The sequence below is a fragment of the Sturnira hondurensis genome, unplaced genomic scaffold, assembly GCF_014824575.4.
Source record: "Sturnira hondurensis isolate 20B ecotype Veracruz unplaced genomic scaffold, ASM1482457v3 Scaffold0002640, whole genome shotgun sequence".
Taxonomy (NCBI): domain Eukaryota; kingdom Metazoa; phylum Chordata; class Mammalia; order Chiroptera; family Phyllostomidae; genus Sturnira; species Sturnira hondurensis.
Genome location: NW_028075271.1, coordinates 2806004 through 2826546, shown reverse-complemented (window position 1 = coordinate 2826546; position 20543 = coordinate 2806004). Strand labels below are relative to the sequence as shown.

Below are 20543 nucleotides of genomic sequence, written 5' to 3'. Positions count from 1 at the left end.
GGGCTTTGAGGCAAAGGGCTCCTCGGGGTCTAGGGGGCCGAGGAGTCTGTGTGGTTTTCTCTGTGAAGTAAAAGACACAGTTTTCATTTTCACCAGTAACTTTATTGATTTGGATATTTTGAGTATGTCAGCTGTCTCCCGCATGGTAAAATGTCGATTGTTCTCAACTAATGTCTCGATTGGATCACTGTCAACTTCAGTGACAGTGAATCCACCTGACCGTGGAGCATTGTCCAGCGAGACATCTCCAGCACAAAACTTCACAAACCACTTTTTAAAAAAGATTTTATTTATTTATCTTTAGAAGGGAAGGGAAGGGAAGGAGAGCGGGAGAGAAATATCAGTGTATGGTTGCCTCTCCTGTGTCCACTGCTGGGAACTGGCCTGCAACCCAGGCATGTGCCCTGACTGGGACACAAACCACTTTTGACATGTTTGATATACATTGTACAAGTCTTTTTTATTTCTGCATTCAGTTGCATTTTTACCTTTCTTGAAATAATAAAGCATCATATGCTGAAAATGTGTATTTTTTCCATCTTCAGCATTAAAATGGCTGTATAAAAATTCACCAATTTTGATAAGTTTTCTTAAATGCATGCTGATATGACAGCTGTCACAATGCAATCTAACAAAATTTATCTCAAATGAAGTTAAAGACAACTAAACTCTACTAGAGCCATCGTACAGAAAAAAAAACAAGCAAATTTTTTGGCCAGACCAATAGTACCGAGCACCCAGGCTTGGTGTCAGAAAGCCCTGGGTTTCAGGCCCAGTCCTGCCATATCCTAGTGATGTGACCTCAGGAAGCCCTGCAGCCCCTTTTTGTGCTCCAGTTTCCTCCTCTGTTCAGCAGGGTGACACTCCAGCCAGCCTAGGGGGGTGGTAGAGGTGACACATGACTGGTGCTGCGAAGGAGCTCGGTGCTGGGTCTGCCCCCAGGGCACTGGGAGGCTGTCTGCTACTCTCGGGCTTCCATCACCCTGGGACTGGTTCATTGTGCCAGGGGCACAGGCAGAGTTGCGCAGGGCACACCTTCAGGACCAGCCCGCTTCTGTCTCCCGAGCCGACTGCTGGCGTTCTCTGGTGCTCAGTGAGGCAAGCTCCTCCTTGGAGCCCTCACAGCGTCCTGCCCACCTTTTATGACCCTGGTTAGTTGAGGGCCAGCACAGGCAGCCTTGAGCCCCAGTACTGTTTTCTCCCTGCCCCCCGCCCTGCGCCTGGTGGGTGCCCCAGGGTGGGTGCCCCTGAGACAATGCACTTAGTCCAGCAGACAGGCGTCCTCAGAAGGTGTTTCTGATGACGGCGAGTGGTGATGGGGGTGGGGAGCATGATGGGATCGGAGCCAGAGAGACTGTTTAGGTTACTCCCTTTCCAGCCGCAAGGGGTGCCGAGACACCGGTCATCCCAGAGACGTGGTTCTCATTCTGAAAAAGAAGAGGGGGTGAGCCCCTGTGTTTGAGAGTATTCCGCTTGTCTTCCTTTTAGCTGGGTGACCCCAGCTGGTCCCTCTGGGTCCTGTGATTGCTGGATTGATTAACATGCAGGTTCTCCTTTAGGATATCAACCTACGGGTGAAGTGGCCCAACGATATTTATTACAGTGACCTCATGAAGCTGGGTGGAGTTCTGGTCAACTCAACACTTATGGGAGAAACCTTTTACATACTTATTGGTAAGTTTCTAAAGCGCCCCCCCCCGCACTTTTAGATTAATAAAAAGAAACATGTTTACACATGGCTGTGTTGGGGGGGCGTTATCCTACCAACCACCTTCGCTCCAGGTCTTGCCGTTGCAGAAGACAGCATGTGCGCAGAACAGGCGGCTGGGGTGGGGGTGCGTCCAGGGGTGAGCACACCTGGCTACGGCCATGACAACTGAATGGGCGTCACATCCAGTTCCTTTGCTTACACCTTTCCACACTCCTGCTTCTGTTGAATCAGAAAACAACCCACGGTGAGATACCACCTCATACCTGTCAGAAGGGCTACTCTCGAAAAGACAAAAAACAGCAAGTGCTGGTGAGGACGTGTAGAAAAGGGAACCCTCGTGCACTGCTGGTGGGAACGCACGCAGGCTGGTGCAGCCGCTGTGGGAGACAGTGCGGACAGGCCTCAAAACGTTAAACATGGAACTGCCTCGTGACCCAGCAAATTCCATTGCTGGGAATTCACCTGAAGAAAACGCAAACTCTAGCTTGCAAAAAACACGGGCAACCCCGTGTTCACTGCAGTGTTATTTACAGTAGGTCACCTGGGCATGAGGGAGGGGCTGAGGGTCGGATTGCGGGAAACACGTGCCCGTGTGTGGAAGTGTCGCCAAAGGCCACCGGGCTCACGCCTCCGGCTCCGTCCCCCACGGGCAGTGCTGCTCTGGGCCCACGGCTTCTCACCCTCAAGCTCCGCCTCCCATCCTTACTTGAGTAATGGGGCCGGACGCAGAGATTCTTATTCACTTATTTTTTCATGGATGCAGAGATTCTTAAGTAGGGTCCACAGATGCCGAGGAGGCCCATGGGGAGCCAGGGCATGCAGTCAGTGTGGGGGACATGCAGCACTCTGTGGGGAGAATCCACGGCTTCTAGTAACTCCTGAAGGCCTTGGGCGGGGCGAAGGGGGTGTCTTTGACGGGGAAAGATTCAGAGTCCCCAGGAGGGCCGCTCTCTGGTCCTTGGAAGGACCCAGCCTACGCGGACAAGAGCCACCGTTGCTCTTGCCCCAGCACTTCCAATCAGTGACTGTTGCAGTCAGTGCCTGCGAGAGGACTCTCAGCACCGTCCCGCCTCACTGCGCGCCTCACCCTGCACAGGCGTTGCGGGTGTGCATGGTCTGCATGAGGGAACCCACAGCCGCTGGGGGTTCCGCCCTGTTGCTGGGGTTGTTTGGTTTTGCCAGGTGTAACCTGCACTGCTGTATGTTTTTACAGGCAGTGTATTTATTAAAAACAGAAACGTGCGGAGGCCAGTCAGCGCTCCCCTTTGCACTCAACACGATCCGAGCACTTAGCCAAGAACAGTTACTGCGAAAGGCACTGCTCTGTGTGAGGAGCTAGGGGGTGTTCTCTCCCCAGAGGCCCCAAAAACGCTAGGGGTGGTTCTTGCAGAGTTCCACTGCTGGTTGAAGATCCCTTTGAGCCTGATTCAGGGCCCTGCTGAAAACGTGGGTCCAGCTTCTCTGAAGGCTAACCACCCCCAGGGGCGGTGGTGTTGAGTAACAGTGGAGATAAGCCCATTCAGGCCCCGCTGCTGGTAACGCACTTCCCGAAGCCTCAGTTCGGGAGCCTGTGAAGAGCCCGTGCACGTGGGGCGGCCCCCCCGCCAGCAGCGTAAGCCCAGCACCCAAGACGACCGAGGACACAGTGTGAGGAGATGTGTTCTGGCCCCTGTACCATGACCAGCGTTCGAAACCTCTGAAGCCGGAGTTTACTCCTCAGGACCCGAATACAGTTCTTTGTTTTCAAGCGTGCGTCCTGTTATTCAAGCAGGAAAGAAGCAGGAGGCCGTGGGTGCTGGGCCCCAGTTCTGGCCCCAGTCCTAGACCACTCCTGGTGTCCGAGCAGGAGCTTCTGTCCCGTTCCTGGCTTCTGCCCCTCGAGGCAGGGGTGGCTTCTTTTTTCCAGCCCATTGGCAGTGGTCAGGTGGTCCTGGCTCCATGAGGGTGATGGAGGGTGGGAAAGAAGATGGGCTCAAAGATACCTGTCGTTCTCTTTTGTTTGGTTGGTTTAATGTTTTATTAATTTTCTTACTGTTCAATTACAGTTGTCTCCCTTCCCCCATTACTCTCCCCCCTGCCCACCCACCCCTTCTCCCACATTCAGTCCTCCCCCCCCCTGTTGCCCTGGTTCGTGGGTCCTTTATACTTGTTCCTTGACTTGACCTGCCCCCTCCCCTCTGGTCACTGCCTGTTTGTTCCTTTTTTCCGTGTCTCTGGTTCTGTTTTGCTCTCTTGTTCGTTTTGAACGTCCTTCTCTAGGGCAGGAGCGGCCAAGCACATGACCTGAGGACGGGGAGCAGGAAGTTGGCAGTAGAAGCTACACCTTTCTCCAGGCGGTTGCAGGAACGTGTGCCATCGCCCATGGCTGCACTGCTCCTGGGCTCCAGTGTTTGTGTGTGTGTTTGTTTTGGACCAGGCTGTGGGTTCAACGTGACGAACAGCAACCCCACTGTGTGCATCAATGACCTCATCACAGCGTACAACAGGGAGCACGGGGCGGGGCTGGAGCCCCTGAGACCCGACTGTCTCATCGCCCGGGCCGTGACCGCGCTGGAGCAGCTGATCGACAGGTTTCAGGACGGAGGGCCGCATGCCGTCCTCCCGCTTTACTACAGATACTGGGCGCACAGGTCAGTGCTGGCCGCCTGCACATTCTGGAGCCCCTCTGGCATCCATGTCCAGTGTCCTGTGGCGCGAAACTCAGCCCCGGTCCAGGTGATAGTGTTTCACCTTTCTGGCGGAGGCCTGGGGACACCACCTTGAGCAGGTCAGCTCCACCCATAGGTCACAGAACCAGCTGGCCTCTCGTGCATCCTGGTGGGAAGCACCAAGGAAGACCCCTCTTCCCACCAGCACGTTTAAGTGACTCTGATTGTGAGGACACAGACAACTCTAAATTGTAGAATATTCTAGATAACAATGGTTTTCCAAGTGGGATTCCCCAGGTGGCAGCAGCGGCCTCACCTGGGGACTTGTTGGGAGTACAGATTCCTGAGTCACACCCTGGACCTCCAGATCAGAGGCCCTGCGGCCGGGGCTCTAACGAATGCTCTGGGGGCGCCCCCGCAACCTCGAGTCCAGTGGTGTGTGCCCAGCAACCCGCTCCCCTTCGAAAATGCCAGTGTCTTAAACCAGAAGGCGGGAGCCTTGTGAGATTGAAGAGGCGCGACAGTGAAGCACAATGTGTGCTTCACACTTAGGTCCCGGGTGGGAGGGGGCAGCCACAAAGAACATTAGTAGGGGGCAGGGGAGCCTGCCCTGTGTGTTCGGGGGTGTTGGTGCATTGGGATTGGGCTTTTACGTGTGACAGTGGTGTTACGGTTCTGCAGGCAGTGGTTCTAGTGCTTAGGAGACACGGGATAAAGGGTTTAAACATGAATGTCATGATGTCTGCACCTTATACAATGTGTGTGCATGTGATCCGTTGGAGTGAATTTAAGTAAAGGGAGAATACAAGGTTCGTTGTACTGTTTTTTAAACTTTTCTATGCCTTGAAATTCTTCAAAATAAAAATGTTGGGGGTGGGAAATTCTGTACTTTTAAACTGTTAAAGGCATAACTCAATAGGCACATTTGAAAAATATTCAAAAGGAGAAGGAGTTTAACTTTTAGCTGATGCTACCCAACTTTGACTTTTCAGCTCAGCACCCTTCCCCCCAGTCTCAGCCAAACTCCTCCAGCATTGCAGGATTTCTCAGAAGTGCGAAGGGGAGGAAGTGGTACCAGCAACCAGCCCAACCACCAGTTTGTGAGAGAGGCTGTTCCTCTCTCCCTGTTGGCCTGGCCATCACCCTGGGTATGCTAGTCACCCAGACAGCTCACAGCTCACAGCTCACTGTGACCGTGAGAGCTGGGCCACACACACCTGACTTTACCCGGCCCCGCCCGAGGCAGCCCCATCCCCTCCCGTCCTGGTAATGATGTAATTGTCCCAACCAGCTGCATTACCTTCCCATGACCTCCCCCTGTGCTTCCTTTCCAGTGCCCAGCAAGTCCACCTGGGAAGTGCCGAGGGGCCGAAGGCCTGGATTGTGGGCCTGGACGATTCTGGGTTCCTGCAGGTTCATCAGGAGGACGGCCAGGTGGTGACCGTGCATCCGGACGGCAACTCCTTCGACATGCTCAGAAACCTCATCGTCCCCAAATCACAGTAGTGCTGTGCAGGAGGACGGCCCAGGGCCGGGGTGCTCAGTGAGGGCCTGGCACTGGAGCGGTGGGGCGGGGTGGGGAGGGGGCAGTGGCCTCGAGGACTGAGGGCCAGCCTCCCCGGACTCAATGCAGCAGCAAGCATTCCAGTCTGGCTCCTGCCCTTGCCTCCCCCGAGGATCTAAAAAACTGATGTAGAGGGGCAGGCGAATTTTCTCTCCCTCCGGTTAACCTGTTAGTTCTTTACTTAAGTGCGGTCGGTGTCACCGTGTTGGACGACGATCTGGGTTGGGGTGGACAGTGGGAAAGATTTCCTTCCGGGAGAGCCCTGCAGTAGGTGTGACATTTTTCTCCCCTCTCGGGCCTGGGGGGGTGTTTATTGCTCCCCACTCCAAACTCCTTTTCACATGGAAGCCGCAGTGGAATCATTCAGAAATTTCCCAGTGGCAGAGCCCTCTACCCCTGGGCTATTAAAAAGCAAATCAAAGAAAGCTCGGGGCTGGGGCTGGGGCGGGAGAGGTGTGGCAACTGTTTATAAGCACCCGGGGAGGCGGTTTTCTGCGGGAACAGACTCAGTCCTCCTCTCGTTTCTGTGTTAATGAAGAAAAGGGAAGTTCAGCCTCTCAGAGCTCCTCTCAGCCTGGCAGTTTGTGTTCCAATGACAGTGGCCACAGGGACACGTCCAGCAGGGATGGTCGCAGGGGCCTTGCCGAGGAACTCGGCTAATCACTTAGACACTAATTTACGAGCTCTCCTTTCATAAATTCAATTTTACTGCATACTCTAAAGTGATGGGATCAAGTTCAAGACCCTTAGCGTGTCCAGGGGGCCTTGCTTGGATGTGGGGCTGGATGTGGGGCTGGATGTGGGGCTGGACGACAGGGCTCTGACAGCTGGAAGCGGAGGCGAGCTCGCTCACCACACGCCAGGAGGATTTGGAGCTTTTCAGCCCGTGCAGGCGCACTGGTAGATGTGGAGGGTCCCCAGGAGGCTGGCGCACCCAGGCGACAGGAGTACATGGCGTCACGCTTATGAGGCGTCATTTTGTGCCCCCTGCTTCTGACAGACAAGGAGGAAAATGCTGTTGATTTGGAATAGCGTGATTTCCGAGGCAGGGAGTGTGTGTGTGTGAAAGAGCAGTCTTAAAAGATCTTCAAAATCTGAAATCCTAAAAGTCTCCATCAAAGAACAAAAGAAAGGAAGCCTTTTGATACGCATTTGCTGTTCCAGATGTCCGCCACGCGGTTTCCATGTAACTCCTATCTCCATTGAACGGGGGAAATTCTACACACTACTTTTCAGCCTTAAAAGGCCAATTTTTTGCCCATATTTTTCTCTCTTCCTGCCAGTCCCAACTGAAATTAGTGGAAAGAAAACTTGATGGAGCTCTCAGCTTTGAACAAAAACTACCTTATTGTGCAAGCAGGACCGTCTTTATCCAGCTCTCAGCCACTGGGGCTAATTCCAGAGACCGGTGGTTTCCCAGGTCTCAGCTGGGCACAGGCAGCCCCACGGGGGCGGGGCGGGGGGGCATTTAGTTAAGTACACCAACCCAATTTGTGTTTTTTGGAAACTCAACTTTCTAAAAGGAACTTCAAAGTAACTTTTGTAACTAAGGCTTCCATTAGAATGATTACCCTCTGCCCCCCCCCCAAAAGAAAAGGTCACTCTCTCCTACATGCCTGAGTCTTGTCTTAGAGTCAGTCACACATTTAGGTGAAAGCCCACACCACCCCAAATTTATAAAATAGACTCACCCTTGAGGGGGCATCTGCAAAGCATCACCAGGAAGAAAGCTCTCGGGCGCATGTTGCAAGATTGGTTTCTCCAACGTGGTAACAAGGCGAGCCTTCCCCAGCCGCCATCGTTACTCCTCGTGCATTTCTTCGGGGGGTTATTTAATGAAAAACATGCAATGTTTTGCTTTAAGCTGAAGCCCCGTTCCAGACAGCTCTGCTTTGGGGAAAGTGTTATCATCTCATTTCCTTTCTGCAAATTAAAACAAATGAAGTGTGGCCCAGTCAGAGCGGATAGAGCTGTTGCCGGCCCAGCACCCCGCCTCTGCGCTGGTGAGGCTGCCCGGCGACGACATCCGGGTGTCTTCAGGGAGCCTCAGCGGGCTGGACGCAGGTGCGCAGGACTTGGCCTTGGGGGAACCAGAGACTTGAAGTCCTGCTCCTCGCGGAGTAGTTAGTGAGGGCCTTCCACCTGGAGCTGTCAGCGTCGGGGACCCCGCCCCCTACGCACACGCACTCCTCCGTTTGGAGCGGTTCCACACCACAGGTCTCTTCTCAAGGACCTTTTAAAGTCCCGACAAAAACTGCATGGTCCTCATGATCTTTGACCCATGACAACTGAACTCAGGACTGGCGTGTGCTCTTAGGGCGCAGAATGGCCCCCCAGTCTAGAGGCTGTGCCTTGAGCATCTGACAGGTTGTGTGAGAGGTGGGACAGCTCTCCCTGAAAGCAGAGTGCAGGGCACCCCTGGGGAAGTGCCGCTGAAACAGGACACAGACACAGCTGGGTTTCCCGTGGGCCCCCCGGGGCAGGGAGTGGTCGACATTCTCAAATCCCGGGGTCTCCAGGAACTGGCCCTGGGCAGGCGCTGGCCGCATTCGCAGGGCGTGGGCAGCGTGCGAAGGATTTGTGTCTTGTAAAACGGTGGGGTTTTCTGCTGTAGCACGTGCCCTGTGCCTGGACAGGCGAGGGGTAGGAGCGCACGCCCCGCCCACCGCGTACACCCCCCGAGGCCCAGAACTGGGGAAGAACCGGACTCACCCAGCAGATTCCGAATGCAAAAGGACGCATTGTAGCGTTTGGTTCTGTACCTCACCTGTACCCCCACTAGGCAGAAGACGGAGAACCTGAACTCCTGGGCAATTACTATGCATATTTGAAGTAAAAGAAAGTGGCAACCTTTGCATTTTTAACTTTTCAAAGAATTACGTCAGAAACGTAATTAGCCAATGCCTATAAAAAGCAAGTTACCAAAATAAACTTTAAGGCTTTCTATACAATATGGGCTCATTGTTATTTTTACCACATTTCATTTTTAAAAATAGGCAGCTACTTTTGGTTATAGTATTTTTATTCATATTTAAACATTTTTACAAAATAAATAGTTTTACAAGGTAAGGAATATGAATGTATTTCTAAGTATTAAGGAGCTGGTGTTTTATTCTTTTTATGTATTTTTCACAAATGTATTATGTGTCATACAAAAAAATTTTATTCCAAAGAATGAAAGTTAGCAAAACCCAAAAGTAAAAAAAAAAAAAGCAAAACATTTGAAGGTGAGAAATAAATTTAATATAACAGCATAATGTGTTTTTTAATTTAAAAATAAATTTAACAAATTAAGGAATGGATTTTATTCTTGTGGAATATTTTTTCCTCTTTTGTGAAGCTGTCTGATTTTTTTGCTGTGGCAGTTTTAAGATTTTAACCTCATACACCTTGAGTTGAGGGACGGCTTGAATGATGCATTTTAGAGCAAGGCTGTGACTCACTAATGTTTTAAGTGACTGTAGTTTTCCGTCATTTACTTGAAAATGTTTTCATTCCATCTTATCCATGGCAGCCCCCAGTGTGCCCAAACTGTCTCACAGTTACAATGAGTTACAGCTTTGATAGACTTGATGATACAGGAAGCAGGGACCACACGAACCCCTCCTACCCCTGGGGCCCAGGGGAGGAAGGCTTGGCCCGTCGGACTTTAAAAAGAGACAGGTGCGGGGATGCGTGTCGGGACAGAAAATACAGACTCTTGCAGATCTCAGAGCAGCCCTGCTTCACACCCTGCTCGCTTCTCTGCGAAGGTATGATTGGAATGGCTCTTCTAGAAAGGGCTTCCACAAACATAAAGGCATTCCTTTCCCTGGGAGGCCCTGCCCGTCTTGAACTGGGCTTATTTCTCACATCTATTCGATCTGGCATTTTTGTGAACATGTTGGAGCACACTATAATTTTTTCTTTTTTTTACAAGAGGCATATTTATTAAAATGCTTCCGCTTGCCCTGCCAGACTCGTATGGAAGTCAAGATGTGATGTCCCCAGCTTGAACATGAAGACTCTTCAAAATGGACACTACAATATTAGGTTTCCATAGTAACCGCTGTTAAGTTTGCACCTCGCTGCTGACCACCCCAAAGCCAACTTGCCTAGGAATCTCACTTCACGTTCTAGGCTATGAAAACTGTGCTGTTTGTTTAGATAGGAAGTCTAGCACACGCTTCACTTTCCACGTACATGCACACTCTTTGTTAAGACTGTTTATGTTACCATTTGTAAATCTAACAGTCCTCATTCTTCATGGTAACCTTTGACCTTAAACTGCTCCGAACACCTTTTTTGGTTTGTGCTTGTTAAAGGTGGCCCCCAATGGTTAATAACAAGGTAGACACAAAAACACTTTGCTGTACTTTATTGAAAAATGTCAGCTGATATACCTCCTGCCCATCACACCTGCACCTTCCAGGAATCGTGGTTCAGGGAGCATAAACGTGATCCCTCGGGCTCATTTTATGGGCACACCCCCAAGGGCTGCTAATGAGGGGCAGCTAAGTGCAGCTGGAGGTAAATGGTCCATTCCTCTGACCCAGCCTCCTGGCTACACCAAAGGTGCTCCTAAGTTGGCAAATCTCATCTCATACTGTAAGGCAGCGGACACCCTGCCAGGGAAGGAAGTGGGTGCTCATAGTGACACTGGGTTGGCGACAGAGCGTCAGTTTCTGCAGACAGTCCATGAAGGGGCACTTGGATTGCAGAACAAGTTAAAGACTCGTGAGAAACCTTTTCACTCAGAAAAGTGGCGTTGCCTGAAAGGAAACTATTTTTGGAGAATCAGCAAAGTGGACAGTTCATAGCGCGGAGGAAACTGAAAGCTGGGGAATCAAAGCCTTGATCCCCTTCGGAGTCAAGATACGACTTTTAAATGGTCCAATCTTGGGGTAAAAATAAAACAAATTTGTAAAACACTGCTGGTGTTTTGTAAAAGATTTGTGTCTCCCTGTGACGGCAAGTTCACATGGAGCTTTGCTGAAGACAATGTACACGTCGCTTTCATGACACCCCGTGGGCACGCTTTCTTCCATGCAGCTCGGCCCTCAGACAGTGTTCCATATTGCACATGCACTTGAATCATATTAGCACTACTGGTAGCGACCGTGAGCCTGGGGAACTGCAGGTCAGTGTGGGCCAGAGGGACTTTGACTTGTACTCAGGCTTGACAAGAGCAGCCAATTGCATCGGGCACCTAAATCATCCACGTGTCCATCTCATAAAATATCTGGCTACACACACACACACACACACACACACACTCATATATATACTTTTGGCATTTAATGCTTATTCAGTATTCTGAAGGTGCTATTCTTGGTTAGGAGGAAGAGCTTTTGAATGTATTTGAGAAGCATGCTTGCCCCGTTGGTCTCAGCTTGTTGATTTGGGTATTAAAGACTTAAATTAAACACTTTTTAATGAGACTCACGCATGACTTTTAAAGACAGAAGATTTGTCTACTCATGGGACTTGGAATAATGACCTTCTGTTTGAACCTAAGACTTGGCAAGGGCTCTGAATACAGGGAGTGTCCCCGCCGCCCCCCGCCCCCGCCCCACCCCGCATATCTGCCCACATCAGGCTGCTTTCCTCCTGAAGAGTGGAGACCGTTTGCGAGGCCCAAACTCCTTCATTCCTCCACTGGGGCCGGTGAGCATCCCCGCGACAAGGCAGGGCCCCGAGCCTGGCATCAGGGTGAGGAAAGCAAGTGCCCCCAAGCACGGCTAGTTCGAGGTCACACGTGGGACGGCGGGGACGCCCAGCTCTACCCCTTAGGAAAGCCTGTTGCTTGGAGAACGAAGCTCGGGCAGCCACCTCTTGGGCGGGTCTCAGTCCTCTACACCGGCCTTTACGGCACCTACGGTAAAAATCTAAAAGTCGGCTGCGGAGTTCTATTAAAATAGTCGTCTCTGTATAAATTAATTTAAATCGTGCCTATACAGCTTGCCCCTTTGAACTCGGCTGGAAGTGGTGAAACCGGAGCCCAGGAGGCCTGGCCTATGGCTTCTGGCTGCGGGCGGCGCCAGGACGCCGCGGTCCGGCCAGGCCCGGTCACCTGCCGTGGGTGATGATGACCGAGGCGCCCAGGTAGTGCGGCCGGGGCGCGCCGGGCGGCGAGGAGGCTGCCGGGCCCGGGCCCGGGGGCCGCGGCCGCAGCGCGCCGGGCGCCGCCTCGGGGACGCCGGCGAGGGCTGGCGGGGCGGGCGCAGCGCCCCCCAGCGGCCCGCGCCGGGCCAGCACGCGGTGGTAGTTGAGCAGCACGAAGGGCAGCTGCGCCGGCGCGCCCGGGGGCTCGGGGAGCGGCGGCGCGCAGCACTCGGGCGCCGCGCGGGCCAGCGCCAGCCGCGCCCCTTCCCGGGGGGCTTGGCGGGAGGCCTTGGCCGGGGCCAGCGCGGGCTCCTCGCGGTAGTGGCCGCAGCTCGGGAAGCTCGGCGGCGCGGTGTCCTCGCCGAACCTGCGCGCGGCGGCCGCGGTGGGCGCTGCGGGGACAGGCGACACGTTAGACGTCCACGCGGGGGAGGAAGGGGACATGACTACAGCCAAAGCAGCCTAGCGTGCCCGGGCGCCAACCCCAGCCTCCCTCTGGTCACCCGCCACCCGCGCGCTGAGCCCCCAGGGCGGCCACTGTCCCTGCCTTTCGTGTGTCCCAGGCCCGCGCTGTCCAATCGCAAGATGCAACTTGAAATGTTCCAGTGGCCGCATTAAGGAGTGAGCGGCAGGTGAAATGAATCTTAATAATATACTTAATACAACACATCCAGAATACTATTTCAGGGTGGGATCAATATTTTTAAAGTATTCCGTGATTCCGTCTGTGAACGCAGCGCGGACACAGCACGTCTCGCCGCACAGGCCACACCGCGCTGCTCTGTAGCCACACGCGGCTGGCGGCAGCCGAACTGGTCTGAGGCTTCCCCGGCCCTAGTGGGCGGTGGCTCCCCGCAGCCGCGATCTTTCCGGCTCATCCCACAGTAGGGGGACGGCGGACTGGTACCACCCGGCTCCCCGTGGGGTTTCACAATGAAAAAACCGCCTTCACTAAGGAGGTTCCTGCAGTCCCCTGGCTCCCTCTGTTTCTTACCTGAAGACAAACCGTCCTCTTGTAATATCAAAAACACTAGGAAACGGATCACAAATTGCCCCACATTAGCACCTTCAGTCTGTTTTTTACCAAGTGGGTGATAAATGAGGTGGCTATTAACCTCTCACTTTCAAAATAGCAATTTAAAAAAATCCAATGCTGTCATTTCACTGGCCAATTTACACACACAAAGAAAAACAACGCCCCTACCACCACGCCGCCCTGAAGGACTGGTCAGGTCTGTGTACGGAAGCTGAGAAAAAGAATTCTCTCAAGTGGGTAACATTTTCAGCTGCCATCAAAACCCTTCACTTTGTCCTTCCCTCCTGAGAGGCCAGGGACCCCTGCCTTGGTTATTCGGGGGACCCAGTGCACTGGTAGGTGCTAGGGCTCTGGCCTGAAGGTCAGTGGCTCCCAGGACAGGCCCAGGCCAGAAGGCAGGTCTGCCCTGCCCCGGTGGCCAGCACGTTTTCTTAAATGGGCTACTTTTGAAAATCCTGTCCTGGCCATCTCCGAGGTCAGGCCTCCCCCATGCCCTCCACAGCCTTGTAAAGAGGGTCAGAGCCCAGAGCAGGCGCTTCCCAAAGCAGCTGGAGGAGGGGCAGACGCCCATCTGCCTCCAAAAGAGAAAGGTAGGGCGGTGGAGACCCCAGGGAGCTCTCTCTCTTTACACTGGCGGGGGGTGGGGGGGTTCTTTGCTGGGGCATGTGGCATTTCTGAGGTACTTAGTGGCCCCCAGAAGACATATGCACTGCCTTGGTCTCCATGTAGCACAGCAGCTGGGTCAGGGTGCACCTCTTGGAGTCAGCATTCCCCGCTGCCCTCCGTCTGGACTTGGCCCAGTGAGCAAACAGGAGTCTGCTAGGCCTGGAACAGCTGTGGCACCTTCACAGAGGACCTCTGCTTGTCTGCCACCAGGAGGAGCTGGCTGAGGGGCCATCCCTATCTCTGTAATGTGGGACCGGGCGCTGTGGTATGTGGAGCGCTCAGGGAGAGGCGGGAATATGTTATCTGCCCCGGGTTGGTGAGTGGCATTTCTGTCCCCGAGCTCATGAATTTCCACCACTGTCTTCTGCAGAGCAGGGGAATAAAGCCAACAGCCTCCTGTATGCATTTCTGGGTAGAGCAGAGTGTGAGTTTGTAAAACAGAGGCAGCCGGGCCATTCCCAGGGCAGGGAGGCTGGTTTTGAAAATCCCTATGTCTCCCTTTGAGGGAGCAAACGAGGCGAGGATTTGGTGGAGGGTGCTGACCGCTTGGTGTCCTCTGCCTTTGTGTTGTGACTTGTGCCTACGGACACATGGACTCAGTCACCCAGCCTCACCCACCCTCGTGAGGTGTTCGTGCAAGTCAGGGAAACGCAGAAACGCCTACTAAGAAGCAGAAAAAGGAAAAGTCTGCCCAGACCGCCAGGGTCCCGGTCCGCATTCGCAGCCCTGTCCCTGCCCCGCATGCAAACTCGACCCACCTTCGTAGTTCGGTGTGAGGCTGTGCCGAGCCGAGCTCACTGGTGGCTCGGAGAGGGTTTTTGCAGGAGATGGGCTGCTAGGCACTAGGGGGTTGGCATAATGCCACTGGCACTCGCCGCTGCTTGGCAGTGTGCTCAGGAAGAAGCGTGCCACCTCGCACGGGGACCCTTGGGGCTGCCCGAATTTGGCCGGCAGCACTGGCTTCTTGCTGCTGAAGACGTGCGAGTCTAGCGGGAAGTGTCCGTAATGGCAGGAGAAGGGCAGGCTGTAGGACGGGGCGTACAGCAGGTCGCTGCCTTCTGCGTGGAGCTGCTGCTCCGGGGGGGCCGCTGCGTCTGCCGGGGGGCTGGCTCTCCAGTTGCCGAGCTGGCCGCATTCCAGTTTGTCCATCGGGAACGGGCTGTAGTGCTGCGTGGCACATGGGGCAAGTGAGGGGCACCTGCCTTCCGGCCCTATGAGGTCTGAGCCCACGGTGCCCGGTCCATCCCAGGGCTGGACCACCCCTGGCCACCCTGTGAGGTCCCACTGGGGACCTCCTCCGACCTGTCCCCTCCCCAAGCTGACAACACACCACATAGGTGCAGGCACCTGCCGTTTCCGAGGACTTGCACACTCAGAAAGGAGGAGGGAAGGTTTCTTTTTTTTTTTTAATGCTGTGGGGGGAAAAGAGGCCCACTGCCCAGAACACACCTGCAGGGCTCAGCAGACCCACGAGCCTCCCTGGGGAGACCTCACCAGGTACCCCGGACGGCAGGCCTGCACGTTCAAGCCGGAGGGACTTCGCTTCATTCCGTAGGGAATGTTCTGGGACGGGAAGCCCCGCTGGCGACCGCGTGTCCCGAGCCCCTGGGACAGACGCCAGCTCGCCCACCCCCTGCAGGGCGGGGTGCGTGTTACCTGCGGGGGGTAAGGGTTTGTCCGCAGCTTTGTCTTCATCTTCGTACTTTTGGGTTTTGCTAACTTCCTAGTTTCTTGTGAGGTAGACAAGGCAGTCCTCCAGGAGTCCTGGGACTTGGACGTGGACACCTGGTCCAGGGACAGCTGCAGCTCCTTGTATTCGATGTCCCTGAGAGGCAAGAGTGGGGCGGGCTGTGTCCAGTGGGCTGCTGAGGCAGAGTGGCCCTGCGGGCGCCTCCCCCGAGCGAGACCCTCCTCAAAGCTCCAGTGCATCATTTCAGTGAGGCCAGGTGTGGGTGGGGTTGGAGAATAAGACAGGTCACCCTCATCATAAAAGCCACCCAGCAGCCCTGAGTCCCCAAAGTGCTGAGTGAAGGCATTGTTATTCAGCAGAAACAGAGGGGGGTGGGTGTGGCTCTCTCTGATCCCACAGGGCCCCGAAGGCGTTTCCTGGGGACCCCACGGGCCACTGGGAAGGGCAGAAGCACTGCTTATCAGAGTCTGTGGCCCACCTGTTTCTCTACTGGCACCAAGGAGGCTTGAGTTGGGGCACCTTGGGGGTCCAGGAGCCCAGTTTCACCCTAAAGAGCCACCTCAGTGCCATCCTGCACTCGGGAGGGGAGGTTGCCCTAAGCACACGTGGGTGTTACGCTTGTTTGCTCGTCAAGTGTTTAGGAGGCTAACGTGCTTTCTTCCCCGCAGTGCTGCTAGAAATCACTCTAACACAAACACAAAACACAAACACAAACAGTCGTCTGACCTTCTGTGAAAGAAGGTAGAGCTGATGCCGCAGAACCCCCGTGAGGGCCTGCTCAGAGCAGGCCAGGCAACTGACTGCAAGTCTCTCAAGTTCAGGGTTAGAGCCAGGTGCTGGGTGATGTAACACACCACGGTGTGGTGGGCAGGGGGTACTGTATGGTCCCAGCTAGACCTGGGTCCTGTTGCTTCCAATGCTCTTACAAGTATTTGCCACTGAACTTGACTTTCCGGGGTTTTAAAAGGACCAAATATTCACCATCATTTGCAGTAGGCTATACAGGAAGACAGGCTGAAAATGGGGCTGTCCCCTCTCCCAAGTGGCAGGAACACGCACAATGACCTGGCCACACATGGGCACACACAGCAGAGGTTTGCATTCCTGGTCTGGGACTTGAGCACCCCCGACCCTCCCTCTGTCCGCCCCACCCTCACCTGGGTCCCGACCCCTCCTAATCCATGCCCAGAGCAGGGCGCCCCTTTCCCGAGCATGCAGCCATCCGAGCTGAGTGCTGAAATAGCTTGGACCTTCCCATCAACCAGAGCATTCAAATGAAAACAAAACAGGAGACAAATGAACAGTTCCAGAGAGAGGAGGGAGGGAGAGAAAGAGAGATGGTGCTTGTTGGAGCGATCTGATGAGAGGGCAGAGAGAGCAAGGGGAGAAACAATACGTCTGACTTACGTGAGCACATAATTGACACTCACGATGCAGTGAGGCCGGGAGGAGCGGCTGTTGTGCACCACAGTGGCGTAGCTCTGCACCCACACCCAGCCGCCCAGCTTGGACAGCAGCCGGTAGTACTTGGTGGTCACCTGGCCCTTCACCAGCACTGCAAGCACAAGGTGACACGAATCCCGAGGGACAATTAGCGGGCCCTGCCTTGGGGGACGCTGCCCCTCCGATGACCTACAGCCCTGGTTCTGAACCTGTCTGGGGTCAAGGACACCTCAGAGAAGTTGACGGAGGGCAGCTTCCTCTGCGGAAGCACTATGCTTGTGCGCGCGCACACTTTTGCCCACGATTTCCACGGACAGAGGAGCACTCTCCCCCTCCTTGCTAAGGACTCTCATGTGACCATCGCTGCTTTCCTTGGGAGAAACAATCAGCCCCCAGACCACGACTGCGCCTGCCAGAGTGATGAAACTGGATTTGCTTTTAGGTCTCCAAAATGCCACAATTACGTGATAACCCCCAAACCCCTAGTAGGTTGGGGAAGGGGTGGGGAGGGAGCGATGTAGTTATTTCAGCAAAATCGTGGGTTGAGGGCACTCAACAAAGCACCGATGTTGCTGCTCTTTGCAACTCTCCGGAGCAGGGCGCGCTCGCCGGGAAGCTGTTCCTCCGTGGCCGTGTGCTTCCTTCCCATGAGCCCCAGGTTTCCTCAGGCCCATCGATTTCCTGTGCTGCTCACACGGAAAGGCCTTGGCTTGGCTGCCTGGCTCCTGGCGCTGTGGACCCAGCTTCTCTGTATGCAGGCAGCTGCGCAGTCCAGGCTGCTGAGAGCCTGGGTGTGTGCATCACCGCGCCGACGCTCCTCAGGGCCTGCCCCCAGGCTCAATCTTCTCTGGGGAGGGAGAGGCCAGCGCAGGCCTCACAGGGCACCCCTGGAGGCTCTGGTCACTTGTGGCCACAGGACATTCCTGCTCCGGAAGATAGGCCAGGCCCCCGGGCTCTTGGCTAGCAGCCACCCCAGCGGGGATGTGGGGAGCTGGCCAAATTCTGTGACTGCAGTTGCTGGTGTGGAAGGACCCCCCCAAAACCTCCAAACACAGAAAGTCAACCCTCCTCTGTGCCCCTAGGCTGAGCCCCCATGCCCCTCCACCCAGACCCTCTCTGAACTCTCCACAGCCTTCCATGACTTGCTTTTGACATAAAGGTGGCTCTTTATCATCCGCAGAAAGATGTTCTGGTGCCGACATGGTAGTCAAGGAGTTATTAGCCTTCATTTAGGAAGAGTTCAAACAGATCGATGAGAACACTGAGAGAAGCAATACGGGCGAAGGGCAAGAACAAGCAGCTGGCCGAAGACTGTGTGTAGACGGCAAGCACGTTTCAACTCATTGGCTTAACTCAGTGCTGGACACCGCCCCTCAAATCAACAGGCACTTAAAAAGAAACGTCCAGGACAGGGACATCTGTGGAGACCAGAAGCAGGTGAGCAGTCGCTGGGGGATGAGAGGGGCTGGGTGTGACGGCTAATGGCCAGGCTTCCTCTTGGGATGAAGAAGATGCTCTGCCCTGGCTGGTGGGGCTCAGTGGACTGAGCACTGGCCTTCGAACCGAAAGGTCGCCAGTTAATTCCTGGTCAGGGCACGTGCCTGGGTTGCCGGCCAGGTCCCCGGTTGGGGGCGTGTGAGAGGCAACTGGTCAATGTTTCTCTCCCTCTCTTTCTCCCCCACTTCCCCTCTCTCTAAAATGAAATAAGTAAAATCCTTTTAAAATGTTCCGGAATCAGATGAAGGTGATGGCTGCACACCATTGTCAACACACTGAAACCACAGTGACTTTCAAATTATGTGAACTTTATCTCAAAAAAAAGAAAAAAGAAATGGCTGTGGTGACGCTGGCTGACCTGCGGCATGGAGCACTGTCATGTGCTGGCGGAGGCATGGTTTGGTGCGGTCCCCAGGCCACCGCCAGACACTGGCCCCACGGGGCTGAGGAGGGATGCACAGAGACCCCAGGCCAGAGAGATCCACAGGGCCCTGCTTGTAGCTCGGGACACAGGCAGGGGAGGCTTCGCTGTCTGACGGCAGGGAAGGGGTGAGTGAGTCCCAGAGCGCCCTGCAGCCAGTCCGTGACGGGTAGTGAGAGTGTGTGATATTCCGGGGCAGGTGTGTCAGGTGATGCGAAATGGGAGAAGACAGGAACCGCACCGAGTGACAAGCCAGTGATGTGGAAGTGTGTGCACACCCCGCCCCCACCTGGTTGTGCGAGCGCGGGCCAGGTGCTCTGACTCCCATTTCTCGGGTTGGCCACTGTGGGCAGACGGAACAGCATCTTCCAGAAGATTCTGTGCAGCTATATATGGGGGTGGGCCAACTAGAGGAGACTTAACCAATTTGCTTATGGCCCCCAAAGAGATGGGACATGGTCACACTGAGGGCCAATCTGTGGATTTCCCGGGAGGTCACGCTTTCTTTGAGAGAAATGCTATTCCCCTCGACTTTGAACTCTGTTCCTAGAAGCCTGTGTGAAGCCTCTATAACAACATGTTCAGTAAAATTTTTTTTAATTTTGGCAATAAATGGCATCATTTTATTTTTTTTAAAAAGCCCCAAGGGGTAGACTGTACACGTTCCCTGTTCCTTGTCTTGTACTTTTCCTTCCCTGGTGTTTCACACAACATTCCCCAGACCTGTCAGCAGGGATCACAGAGCTGGACATCATGAAGCCAGTTCATTCCAAGTATTTCGTATGGGGACTCACACGGCGGCGGTCGCACAAATTTTATTTTCGCTGACCCTTCCGGACTCTGCCGTGACGAGGCTGAGACGCAGAGGACAGACACAGACACCGGATTTTTTTCCACGGCTTCTCTGTGACCCCTGGTGAGAGCACGTCAACCCAAGCTGAAATCCTGGACGCTGAGTCACCACGTTCTTCAGTCCCCTCCCGCAGCCCATGCAGCCGGTCCCCCCGGATGAGCTGCCCGGGCTAGCGCTGTCTATAATGAGTGCCCGCTTCTGGTAGTGGTGGCCGGGCAGGGAGGCGACGTCCCCACACTGTGAGCTCCCGAGGGCAGAGGCCCGGACTTGGCACCTCTATGTTCCATCTCCAACGTCACGGTCGATATTGGCTCTGAATCAGGGTGGCCCTGCCTAGAGGAAAGCTGGTGGTCCCGGTTTTCCGAGGCTGCTTTGGGATGGACGTTCTAGTTCCATCCATTCGCTCCCCGGAAAAGGAGGCGGCTGCTTCCTCCAGATTCTTCCTGGAGATACAGCCAGGAAGAGGAGCCGGCCACTGGGAGGAAAGTGATGTTGGCCTGAGGCATCATTGCTACTTCTGATTGGAACTTTAAGAGCTGAGGACACCAAAAATGCCCGTGGTGGGTTGAATAGTGTCCCCCACAAAAGACATGTTCTATATCCCAACCCCCAGAACCCATGGATGTGACCGTATTTGGGCCGAGGGGCTTTAAAGAGGTGATTAAGTTAAGGGTCCAAGAAGGCAGGCAGAGATTGGAGTATGTTGGAGGAGACAATGAAGATTCACCCCCACAGCCCCCGGAGTGGGCACGCCCTGCCAACACCTCGGGTTCGGCCCTTTGGCCTCCAGAACTGGGAGACAAATTTCCGTTGTTTTAAGCCACAAAGTTGATTTCGTTTTGTCACAGCAGCTCCAGGAAACGAAACTACCTGCCAAAGAACAAGTGGGAAGGGACCCAGGCCATGCCCCCCTAGTTCTCAGCTGGTCTG

General features: G+C 54.4%; 2 protein-coding genes across 5 annotated transcripts in view; one reads left to right on the top strand and one right to left on the bottom strand.

Annotated features, from left to right (window-relative positions):
- HLCS (holocarboxylase synthetase) overlaps positions 1 to 8874 on the top strand; it is a 172735-nt gene extending 163861 nt beyond the window's left edge. For all 4 annotated transcript variants that reach the window (XM_037040622.1, XM_037040621.1, XM_037040620.1 and 1 more), the window contains 3 exons: positions 1560 to 1674; positions 4128 to 4341; positions 5694 to 8874. In XM_037040622.1, the coding sequence (XP_036896517.1) occupies positions 1560 to 1674; positions 4128 to 4341; positions 5694 to 5865 (501 nt within the window). In that variant the 3' untranslated portion in view covers positions 5866 to 8874. The remainder of the gene's footprint in view (positions 1 to 1559; positions 1675 to 4127; positions 4342 to 5693) is intronic.
- A 290-nt stretch (positions 8875 to 9164) lies between these two features.
- SIM2 (SIM bHLH transcription factor 2) overlaps positions 9165 to 20543 on the bottom strand; it is a 41655-nt gene continuing 30276 nt past the window's right edge. The window contains exons 8-11 of the mRNA XM_037040618.1: positions 16807 to 16954; positions 15366 to 15534; positions 14468 to 14876; positions 9165 to 12399 (exon numbers count right to left, since the gene is read on the bottom strand). Coding sequence (XP_036896513.1) covers positions 11972 to 12399; positions 14468 to 14876; positions 15366 to 15534; positions 16807 to 16954 — 1154 coding nt within the window. The 3' untranslated portion in view covers positions 9165 to 11971. The remainder of the gene's footprint in view (positions 12400 to 14467; positions 14877 to 15365; positions 15535 to 16806; positions 16955 to 20543) is intronic.